At 38.6% G+C, this 12,218-nt stretch overlaps 1 protein-coding gene across 2 annotated transcripts in view; it reads left to right on the forward strand.

Moving 5' to 3' along the window:
* The first annotated feature begins 476 nt into the window (after positions 1–476).
* LOC120777140 (protein FAM135B-like) overlaps positions 477–12,218 on the forward strand; it is a 37,959-nt gene continuing 26,217 nt past the window's right edge. For both annotated transcript variants that reach the window (XM_040108285.1, XM_040108286.1), the window contains exons 1-2: positions 477–1,490; positions 9,005–9,387. In XM_040108285.1, the coding sequence (XP_039964219.1) occupies positions 1,414–1,490; positions 9,005–9,387 (460 nt within the window). In that variant the 5' untranslated portion in view covers positions 477–1,413. The remainder of the gene's footprint in view (positions 1,491–9,004; positions 9,388–12,218) is intronic.

Genomic DNA, 12,218 nt, shown 5'->3' on the forward strand with positions numbered 1-12,218 from the left:
GCTTAGTTGGGTGCTGCGGTCGTTGGACGGTCATTAGCCTCGCATATTATGACGCATTGATCCAATTATTTGCAAAAATTTGTAGCCAATTTTATTGACTCACGCGCTCGTGAGTCGGCGTAACTAATTTCGTGTGCTTAGTACGGTCGAAGTTAGCAGTTCGTGAGCATCGCGCGACAACGGAATGCCATTAAAGGCGAAAAGGCACGAGACGCAGCACAAAACAGGCTCGTAAATTATGTTTCTAACATTAGCGCGTGCTGATATTAGCCTATCGCGTTCTAGCCATCAATAAATAATAAGCTTTTTAAGTGAATGACTTCGTTAAAGTTTTAATAAAGTGAACTTTTGTAGGAATTGTACACAAATTCAAATCTTTTTGCAGTTTCTTTTCGCCAGCAATGCACTTCAGAGCGTTCTCCAATCAAAGGATGAACTCAAAATCAACGAGAATGACTTGAGCTGCCGCTAAGTCAGCGAGAAAGTCAAAGCCAGAGTAGGCGTACGCTATTATAAAAAAAGGAATTGAAAGCATATACCGTTATATGTGTTTGTATGAGAAGGGGAGAATGTCAAGTAGTAGAAAGCTTGTAAAAAGTACGCCTTGCATTATTAAAATTCCTTTCGTGCGCAGTCAAGAGGAAAACATGACACAAATTGCGGAACTCAAACCCCACAATACGAAGCGCTACCGAAATCAGCAACAACAACAACAACAACAATAGCAGCAACAGCTAAAGCAGCAACACGAGCGGCAGCAACTTTTAAATACAGCAACCGAGACCAAAAAAAACCAACAACAAAGTAATAGCAAAAAGGCAGACCGAACTGCGCTCAAGCACGCCAACTTGGAAACTTAAGGAAATTCGCAAACACACACACACACTCATGTATGCACACACAAATACGTAAATACGTAATCATAGCAGAAGCTCGCGTCTCACTTTAAAATCGCCTTCAATGCACAACACTCGCTAATAGTGACTGCCAAGCTGAAGTGGGACCTTAGCAGTCGTTCTTTGCGATTTATGTTAAGGACAAGTGGCGCCATTTGTTCAGTGCCTCCATACTCGAGTCACAACTGGCGACGACAACAACACAAGCACAACAGTAGCCAGTGAGCGTGCCACAAATGTGGTAAGGCGGCACGGCAACGGCGGTACAAGCGGTTTGTAAACAAACGCAGCCGCAACGATTAACAAGGATTCTTAGTTGCATTGCCAGCCCCTCATCTTGGGCTTGGCGTTTGGTACATCATACTCGCTACGTCATAGCAACGTTTACTAGTGCCGTAGGTGTTTAACACAATAGCACAGACGACGACTACGACAACGAAAACGGCGACGAGGACGTCGAGGACGTTGAGGACGACTCGGTACTTGAGGACAGTGACGCTGTGGCATTCGGCTCGGCATGGGTGACCTGCAAGCAACAATTGAATTTTCCGTTGAGCTCTATAAATTCTTCAATGTTGACTTATTTCAAAGAGGGTAAGTTCAAGATGTGTTCTCATTTTCCATTCTTATTCCCATTTCCATTTACATTCTTATTCCCATTAGCATTACTTACTGTCGAAAAAATGTGTGAAGTATACCAGTTATATATGGTATGTGTGAGTACATAACATAACAAGGTGTGGTGTGGGGTAAGCAGTGGACAATAAAGTGGCGGTGTCACATTAAATCAGAAAATGCATTGTGCGCACAGTCGTCATGACATTAACATTTGCGCATATTAATTATATTGCAGTAACACATACATACATACATAAGCAGATGCGTATATACATATTCGTTTTCGCTTGACAAATAGGAAAGACCAAAGCTCTTTGAAACACTCGAGTATTCGTTTTTAATTGCCCTCGACAGGAACTCGACTAGGAATTTTTATACTCTCGCAACAAAGTTGCTAAAGAGAATATTATAGTTTTGTTCACACAACTTTTGTAAGTAAAGTGATCAGGATGACGAGTAGAGTTGAAATCCGGATGCCTGTCTGTCCGTCCGTCTGTCCGTCCGTCAGTGCAAGCTGTAACTTGAGTAAAAATTGAGATATCATGATGAAACTTGGTACACGTATTTCTTGGCTCCATAAGAAGCTTAAGTTCGAAGATGGGCAAAATCGGCACACTGCCACGCCCACAAAATGACGAAACCCGAAAACCTATAAAGTGTCATAACTAAGCCATAAATAAACATATTAAAGTGAAATTTAGCACAAAGGATCGCATTAAGGAGGGGCATATGTGGATTTTTTTGGAAAAGTGGGCGTGGCCCCGCCCCCTACTAAGTTTTTTGTACATATCTAGGAAACTACTAGAGCTATGTCAACCAAACTCTATAGAGTCGGTTCCTTCAGGCATTTCCATATACAGTTCAAAAATGGAAGAAATCGGATAATAACCACGCCCACCTCCCATACAAAGGTTATGTTGAAAATCACTAAAAGTGCGTAAATTTTACGGAAGAAATGGCAGAAAGAAGCTGCACCCAGGCTTTTTTTTTAATTGAAAATGGGCGTGGCGTCGCCCACTTATGGACCAAAAACCATATCTCAGGAACTGCTAGACCGATTTCAATGAAATTCGGTATATAATATTTTCTTAACACCCTGATGACATGTGCGAAATATGGATGAAATCGGTTCACAACCACGCCTTCTTCCAATATAACGCTATTTTGAATTCCATCTGATGCCTTTTCTGTATAATACGAGTATATACATTAGGAACCAATGATGATAGCGGAATAAAACTATACAAAAATACGGTATTTGAAAAATATGTAAATGACGTATAATGAAATCTCGATTATCACTTTATCATGCGAGAGTATAAAATGTTCGGTGACACCCGAACTTAGCCCTTCCCTACTTGTTTTTCTGATAAATTTAATATATAATACTTAGCCGACGGTCCGTGTTCAAAACTTTGCGCACACGAACATTGCCGGTGTTTGTCGATGTCACAGATTTCATCAACAACTTCTTCCCGGCCCTTCAAAAAGCCGTGCTAAAGCAACATCTGGTTAACCTGCTTGATCACGTCTCTGTCGTAGATTTACCGAGTTTCACACAGAATTTAAATGCGTGCCTCTGCTCTAACGAACGCTGCATTTTCGGCTTGAACCAGTCAGGTTCTCGGAGCCAACTGACCAGTCGCTCGTTCATTAGCTAGGAGCGCCTTCTATTGAATTTAGACGGTGCGCGCACGCTCTGAAGTACAGTCGCGGCGTAAGAAAATCAGTCCTATTACTTTCCGGAAATACCCTAAATAGGAAGAATGCGTGGTTTTAGTTTGATTGGAACCAATTCGATATAACATAAGGTTATTATGTACCAAACTTAGTTAAAATTGATCGAGTCGTTCCAGAGATAATTAATCTAAAGATAGGCGGTGCCACAACCAATGTTACACCGACTGCTTTGAAGCTTATAAGCACAATCTTGTCTGTAAAATTTAATGTTCCTGACATATTTATTTAGTGAGTTTAGTTGAGAAGTACAGGGAGGATAAATCCTCAGAGAGTTGTTTGATTAAGTTGTCAATTTTTTCCTATTTCCAAAAATTAAGACTAAACTTAATAGGTTACATGGGTTTTCTCGTGTAAAAAATATCCTTTTTTCCACAATTTTTTCTCATATTAAAAATGATTAGGGTTTTCACAAGTCTCTTAAAGTTATAAGCTATAACAATTCGAAAACATAGCATTGAGAATTGTAAATGTGTACTCATTTTTGTATGAAATCCAACAACAATTTTTTTAAACAAGTGTAAAAATTTATAATTTTGCGATTTTACGATGCTTTACGACGGGTTGTGAGTACCCCATATATATTTTAGAATTTTTATTGTTACAAACATACACTAGAAACATACACTAGAAAAGAATTTCTCAAATTTTTGAAAAAAAAAATTTAAACTGTGACGCCATTTTGGTGACTCTTCGGAATGATCATCTAAAGTGAAAAAACTTTTTTTAGTTAAAATCTTAATTTAGAACTTAGACAAAGGAAAAAAACTCAAAATTGGATTTCTGGCAGACAATTCTACAAAAAAATTAAAATTTCAATTTGTAATCGAGAAAAAATCCGTCGTCCGAGTCTTTAAGAATTGTATCTCAGAGTCCTGCTTAAAATTTCGTGAAGATCCGTTCAGCAGTTCTCGAGAAATCTTGCTAAACGACTTCAAAAACACAGTTTCGAAAAAAACGTGTTTAAACGCGGCGCACTATGTCTAGCTAGCCTCGACACACAAGTTCTCAAGGCTGTATCTTCGAAACTATTATTCGGATTAATTTCAAAATTTACATTTCAAATTACTATATTCTAGAAGTGTTGTAGAATTTAATAAGACAATAAAAAATTCGATTTTTTGAAACCCGTAAACCCATGTACCCCTTAAAGGGCTGTCGTTTTACAAAATAGATGAAAATCACTGAAGAAGCTAAAGGCTATCTCAAAAATTAAGTTTGAAATTGGAAGAAGCGTTGTCGTAAGTGCATATTATGAAATGGGGATTGCATTAAAGGCGACAACAATAAAACTCTCACAAAAATGCTTTTTAAAAAAAAAAAAACAATATTTTTATTTTGGTATAGATGAATTCTTATTTCAAGCATAGTTTTTTGTTACTAAAATGTTTATATTGTTGACTCATTATTTAAATATAAAATATTTTTTTACCTGTTTTCTCATATGGTATTTCACACGCAAATCCATTTTTGCACTGTATGGTATGTGAATAAAGAAATTATTTTTTCATAAAAAAAAAACAAAATACTTTAATACAAGTTGAATCGTAAATGAACTCCAACAGCAATAATATCTGGTATTTATTAATAACTATTATTTGTATCATCACGTATGTATGTGTGTACCTAACAAAAACAAATAAATTATACATATTTCGTTTTTATTATTGAAGTTTTTGTTGATTGCCAATAAAATCTAAATTTAGAAACGCTTTGAGCACAACTACAATCCAACAGATAAAGAAATAAATAAATAACTGTATTTAAGCGTATGAATGAAGGGCGAGTACACGCAACGGCCTTTCAAATAATACTCGCATGAAATACCTTGGCGTACATATTTGTATACAAATTAATTATTTATTGAGCTATTTCGTGTTCTAAAAATAAACACTTACAAAAAGTGGAAAACGTTAAAGCGTCAGACTTACGTAGGAAAAAATTACTAGCGGTTGGCTTTGAATTTATGGCAGGTGGAAAAGGTGTACTGATTTTTATACTTCCGCAACATGTTGCACAGAGTAGAATAGTTTACTTCGGTTGTTTGTAAAATCAATAAAATTTGTAAAATTTGAGATATCTTGATAAAACTTTGAATATGTGTATCTTGGCACACTGAGGAGTGCGGTATAAGGGAAGCGTAAAATCGGAACATAAGATTGAGATAACTCAGTCACAAATGATGCAAAAATTAATTTAATACACATGCTTGACACGTCACAGTATCTTCAAAACCGCTAAAGCTATGTCGACGATAAAAAATAGTTTAAATTGGATTATAACCATGTCGATATCCAATACAAGGTCATGTTAAAAATTAGTAAAAGTGTGGAAACTCTCTAAAGAACAAGAAAAAACGTTAACTTCGGCTGCACCGAAGTTAATATACCCTTCACAAGTGAATTTCTTTTAGTAACTATGTGTTCAGTTTGTATGGAAGCTATATGCTATAGTAATCTGATCCAAGCAATTTTGTCGGATTATATTATTACCTTAAACAGTAATACATGTAAAATTTCGTAAAGATACCACGTCAAATGCGAAAGTTTTCCATACAAGCTCTTGATTCCGATAGTTCGGTTTGTATGTCAGCTATATGCTATATTAATCCGTTCTGAACAATTTTTTCCGATATTACATTATTTCTATGAATAATAACTCACACCGAATTTCGTGAAGATATATTGTCAAATGAAGAAGTTTCCCAAGCAAGCAGTTGATTCCGATCCGAGTTAACTGATCTGAACAATTCCTTCGGAGATAACATTATTATTTTAGAAAATAACCTGTGCCATCTTTTGTGAAGATACATTGTCAAATGTGAAAGAAAGTTTTCCATACAAAAACTTAATTCCGATCGTTCAGTTTGTATGTTAGCTATACGTTATAGTGGTCCGATATCGACAGTTCCGACAAATGAGTAGTTTCTTGAAGAAAAAATTGCGTTTTCAAAATTTCAAAACGATATCTTAAAAACTGAGGGACTAGTTCGTATATACTATGTATACAGACGAACAAACAGACAGACAGACGAACATGGCTAAATCGACTCAGCTCAACATACTGATCATTTATATACAAGTATATTCTTTATAGGGTCTGCGACGCTTTCTTCTGGGTTTTACAAATTTCGTGGCAAACTTAATGTACCCGGTTCAGGATATAAAAATGACAGAAGCATACGATTTCCCATAAATTCAATAGATATCGTAAGTTTGCATGAGAATTAGTAAAAAATTGGACAATAAGCGTGCCACGATCCACTCTTAAGTAAAACCTCATATCTCATTAATGGATTTGAGTTAAATTTGGTACATAACATTGCCTAGACATTCTTCTGTTACAGCAACGAAATCGTCAAATATACAAAATCTGACTACAACCACACCTACTAGACATACGACTCCATTTTTAAATCCACCAGATTATGTGCCTTTTCGTTCGATAAAATGTTTCCATCTAGACGGCAAGAACTCGGACAATCACTTTCACAAGCCTCTTTTGAGTTCAACTTTACACCAACAAGGGCATTCGCCATGGACTGGAACAAGTCGTAATCACTTGGCGGGCTATATGGTGGAGCCAATAAAACCTCCCATTCGAGCTCCCGTAGCTTCTGACGAGTCATCAACGAAGTCTGGTCCGGCGTTATCCTGCTGGAACATTACACCCTTCCTGTTGGCCAATTCGGGACGCTTCTGGTCGATCGCCTGCTTCAAGCCCAGAAGGTTTTTTTGCGTCAAATCATGCGGCACCCAAACATCAAGCTTTCTTGTGTATCCAGCCTTCTGCAGATGGTTTAAAATGGTTTTGTGACTAACTCCCATCTTATGGGCGATGTCACGAGATGCCATATGCTGGTCTAACTCGATGTTTTCCATTATTTGATCGGTATTCGTCGTCACAGGTCTTCCGCCGGCTGGTTTATCCATGGTGTTGTTTTCAACCGCTCTGAATCGTCGAAACCATTCCTCCGCATTTCGAAGTGTTAGAGTACCATCCCTCAAAACACCATTAATCTCGCGGAACGTTTCTCTTACGGATTTGCCTTTAACGAAGGAAAACTTTAAAATAACGCGAATTTCGGCATTAGTGAACGCCATGTTAACACGTTTATGACTGTTGAACGCAATATCCAAACTAATCATGCATAGCGTCGTTTTGTAGGTTATGTCAAGACCTTTCAAAGATGTATAGTATTGCCAGACACGAGCTCTGTAGAGCTTTATACAATGTCGCGAAATTCAAAAGACAAAAAGGCGGAAGGGAGATATTTGACAACCTAATATATCCATTTAATAATTACTCCAAAAATTCAGTTAAAAATATATTTCAGCCTGTTACTTAAATACTTTCAGTACTGAACAGCTCAAATAAAAAGTATTACAAATATAACAATCGCATTTTGCCGCCAAAATTTCCGGTGCACTTTAGAACACTGATTTCCTTAATTTCAGAGCGAACACTGTTAATTTCCTCAATCTTTTCGATTTCAAAAATAATCCATTAATGTTTAAGGACACTTCGTGCGACGCTAACGAGTATGCCAGTTGCAGGCAATGTCGCTCAAAACTGCTGACAGCGATTTAAACATTCCAGTGACAAACGCATAAACTGCCTTATAAAATTAAAAATTAATTAAAGCCAACAAGGAAATTCTTGCGTCACTTTCCTGCCTTCTCCCGCTCACTTTTGCCGGCGTAAGCGACGTTGCACGCTTGTTTGGATTTTCCCACGATGCCAAAACGTTTAATTTTAGCCCATTTCATTTGACATTTACGTGCTTGAACGCTATTTAAAAACAAAAAGCAACAACAACAGTAAATTAATTGGCAGCCAACGCAAGCATAGTGGCTGAGCATCGAACATTAAGTGGAGGCAGCCGTTAGGCGTATGTGTGTGGCAAGTACATATACACACGCAATCAGCTGTGCGCTTCACACGTTCACCGCACACCAGCAACACCAGCAGCGAGGCGGCTAAGCACTCAGCAAATCACTTGCTTGTTTATGAAATACACATGTCAGCAACAGCAACCATAACAAATAATTTGACATTTGCAGTTCCCACTCAATGAGTATTGTTGTTGTTGTTATTGTGGTTTTTTTGTGTCTTTACGAAAAGTACACACAGTCGACTGGCTAAGAATGTTTTTCCGGCACAGCAGTAGAGTGATTACATACATACATGTGCACACACACACACATATCTACTCAGTTTGAAATAATATATATTTGTCTGTTACTCATACGCCATGTACCATCGTCCATCTGTCTACTTATCAGCTGCTCTGTCGTTTCGTTTGACTTTTCGCCGCCTCCGACTGACTGGCAGTCTATTTGTCGGGATCAACGGCGAGTGCTTATGTGGGATTTGCACATCTGACGCGCAGCGACAACATTGCGTTGATGAGATTAAAAACGAAAGCATGTTTTCCGCCGTTAAAAGGCCAAAAATAATCGTAACTCATGCGAGCGCTGAGGGCGTTGAACAGCCAATTGACAAATACGCGACGATTTAAGCGCGCCGTTGCTGATGGCAGATAGAATGGCGCAGAAATTAATGTATGCTGCGGTTAATTCATTCTTATCCACTGGTAGCTGCTTGCCACACACATGTACACACACACACACCAAAGAGAAAACTCATTTTGAAATACTTGCTTCCACCAATATATATTTTATATATATAAATTTCGCATATAAATTCCAGTTTACTTATATGTTTTGTATAAATTTACGACTCTTCCGCAGACTCTATCAGGTGCGCTGCGGTCTACGTGTTTCTCCACGGCTCCCCGTGCAGGTGGAGACCAGCATAGCAGACACACCGCAGAACAATGCACACATGGCGGAAATACACACACAGGCGCCAGCAACCACAAATGGTTGCAATGGTGGCGATAGCAGTGGCGGTGATGGCGGCGGCGGCGGCAGCAGCGATGGCGATGTGTTGCAAGAGCCGCGTGAACAGCAACAGGATGCATTGCCAAGCATGTTGCAGAACGGCGGCAGCCTATTGTCGGGATCTGCATGCATAATTAACGGTTGTGGCGCATCGCGCGTCTTTCAGATCCTCTACCGGAATGAGGAAGTGACGCTGCGCGATGTTATACACTTTCGCACACACTTGTTGGGTGAGTGATAATTTTAGATTTATTACCGTACGGCATGCGGCATGTGCACTTGCAGAGTTTTGATGCCTGTGAAAGGAAATAATTAGGAACTTTATATGGGTATACGCTTGCTATGTAATCAGTGCTATATTCAGCATAAAAATTTCAAATTACAATTTTAATAATGCAAGACTTTATTGTTGATGTATGTGTGTATGAACAATTACTTACTGACAAGGTACCGAATTAATTACACTATGCGACAAATTCTGAGTGTTGAACCAAACCAGTTTTTCGAGAGATTCAGTCATAGGTAAACAACTAATCACTCAAGTTTTCGAAGGTAAGCGCCGAAATCGAAATATTTGCTTTGAATTTCGAAATTGAGGTTATTGAAAAACTTATTATTAATTCTGGTGAGAAGTTATTAAAAACAAAGAAGAAGAAAAAACGTCGACGGTTGCACCGAAGTTAGAATATTATTCACAAATAATAAAGTTTCTAAACAAGAAGTTGATGTGATCGGCTAATTTGTACGGTTGCTATATGCTATAATGCTCCGATTTCGGCGGTTCCGATAAAGGGAGCTTCTTGGAGAGAAAAGGAGGTGCGCAGAACTTCAGAATAATATCTCCAAAACTGGGAGACTGGAGACTGACAGACAAAATCAAATCCCACAGCAGCCGGTTCTACGTTACCGGAATTGACTCGGATTTTATCCGGCCAAGGGCTGTTTTTTGGCGTTCTAACCTCGTTCAGATCGGTGAGTTTAGATTACGTTTGTCATCACTGGAGCAACTTCTTGCAGCAGGGTGGCTTTGCCTCTTACTGCCGTACGAGTATTGTGTCCTACTCGGGCGCGGTTTACGCTAAAAGACTCTATCCAAACTTCATCTCGGTTAGGTAAGGTATCTTAAGACCTTTTTGGGCCTAAGGCACATCAAAATTAGACCAAAAGTTACGTATCCCCATGTTGCCAACTCAAAACTGCGACATTCGCCTGAACGGCTTTGCAATATGAACCAAGTTCGGACACTTCGCCACCACTGCATCCGAGTGGCCAGCAAAGGACCCTACGGTCAATAGAAGTTCAAACAGGCAACATTGCTCTCCGCCTCCTAGGAATATCAAGAAGTATTTTCTTAACTACGTCGACATAAAACAGTACGCAGTCCAAACTTCGGTCGCAACAAACTTCAGACAAGCGCTGACCGCCATTCATAGTATAGCCACTCTACTAAGTGAAACCACCACCCATTGCAGACGACGAGTCCGAGTTGCCGCGAGAATCTATATAACTTATCGGAATCTTACCACCCTAACGAGGACTTGATAACCGTTACAACAGTAGATATGTCTCAATCGACTGCTCATTTATAAATATACTTTATACGGTCTCCGAAGTGTCCTTCTGAGTATTACAAACTTCGTGGCAAACTTAATTCACCTTCGTCAGGGGTGTAAAAATACGCGTCATTTAAAAAAATCATGTTGCTTCTCATGTAACTATTATATTGGGATCTCATTTTATACCACGCACCAAAGGCTTACGCGGACGTTTGTGAAGTCGAACTTCATGATTGGTGTGGCAATTTGGGAGACTTTGTTATGGTACCGTATCGGTGCAGTAAATGTAATGTACAGAGAGCTCATCCTTGGCTAGCTAATAGGTCATAGAGTTAGTCGACGCATATTTTAGTGACTCCTATGATACGAGTATACAGGTCTATCCTATTTACAATCTTGTTGGAGTAAGAGTGGTCGCTTAATAGTGTGGACTCTGAAAAAAGCATATGTGCAGCCTGCTAAGTTGTCATGGCTGCGCGTATAACGAGAACGGTAGCGTTTAAAAAAAAGGTAATACAATTTGAATGTGACTATGAAATTCCTCGAAGAAAAATTAGGGATCTGTTAATACAAACGTTCCAATCAAAAATCCTTAGAGCTATAACAGCTTCACCATGTATATTCGTAAAGAAAATATTCACAAAGATCTTGGTATTGTTTTAACAGTTCCTTTAGCTAATGTTTTGCTATAATCCATAATCAAGACCCTTTATGAAGAAAGACCTACCGCCTTCTAAAAGTATCACCAAGTCGGCTCAACTAGAACCTGTCTACTTTTAAACAGATTTACGAATTTTATTACTAATTTGCAATCTTAGAACGAGCAGACTCAATAAATAAAGATATAGTAGTAACTAAAAAAAATATTTTCTGGAACTTTCATAGTAGAAGAACTCCGAAGGTATTTAGAAGGTTATCACATAGAAATATTCTGATTATTTTCTTTATAGTTTAGCATGTACGGACGCAGACCACTTACCTTAAGAGTGATCTAAATAGAGAAATTTACGCTTTTTCCGGTAAGGCTTTGGGTCAATCATAAATCGATCCTTCATTGTCATCTGCAACTGTGTGACTCTGACAGAATTCGAACTAAATCTAAGTGAACGTAAAAATAACTAAAGCACCACACTAATAGTTCAAAATGTGTTACAATTTTATCATCTTAGGTATGTAGACCCTTTGATGGGCTTTTGTAACATTATAAATCAACTGAACCAAATTAAATTTAGTCAAAAGCAAACAGGCCCCACACTTAAAGGTGCTCACATACATGTATGTAAATTGGCTGTACTATGTATATTTTAGCATTTAATAGCATTAAATGTGTGCCAACAGCGCCGCGTGTGCTGGCACTATATTCAATTTTTCGCCGCCTTTCCGCTGAGGCATGCAGGCATGCAGGCATGAGGCAGCAACTTGCAGTGCGTGCCAACTGCCGCATTATTGAAATTACTGCGTCTGACATTCGGCTGTCAAAGCACTGCAGGCTGCCGATTGACGCA

The sequence above is a fragment of the Bactrocera tryoni genome, chromosome 5 (assembly GCF_016617805.1).
Source record: "Bactrocera tryoni isolate S06 chromosome 5, CSIRO_BtryS06_freeze2, whole genome shotgun sequence".
Lineage (NCBI taxonomy): Eukaryota > Metazoa > Arthropoda > Insecta > Diptera > Tephritidae > Bactrocera > Bactrocera tryoni.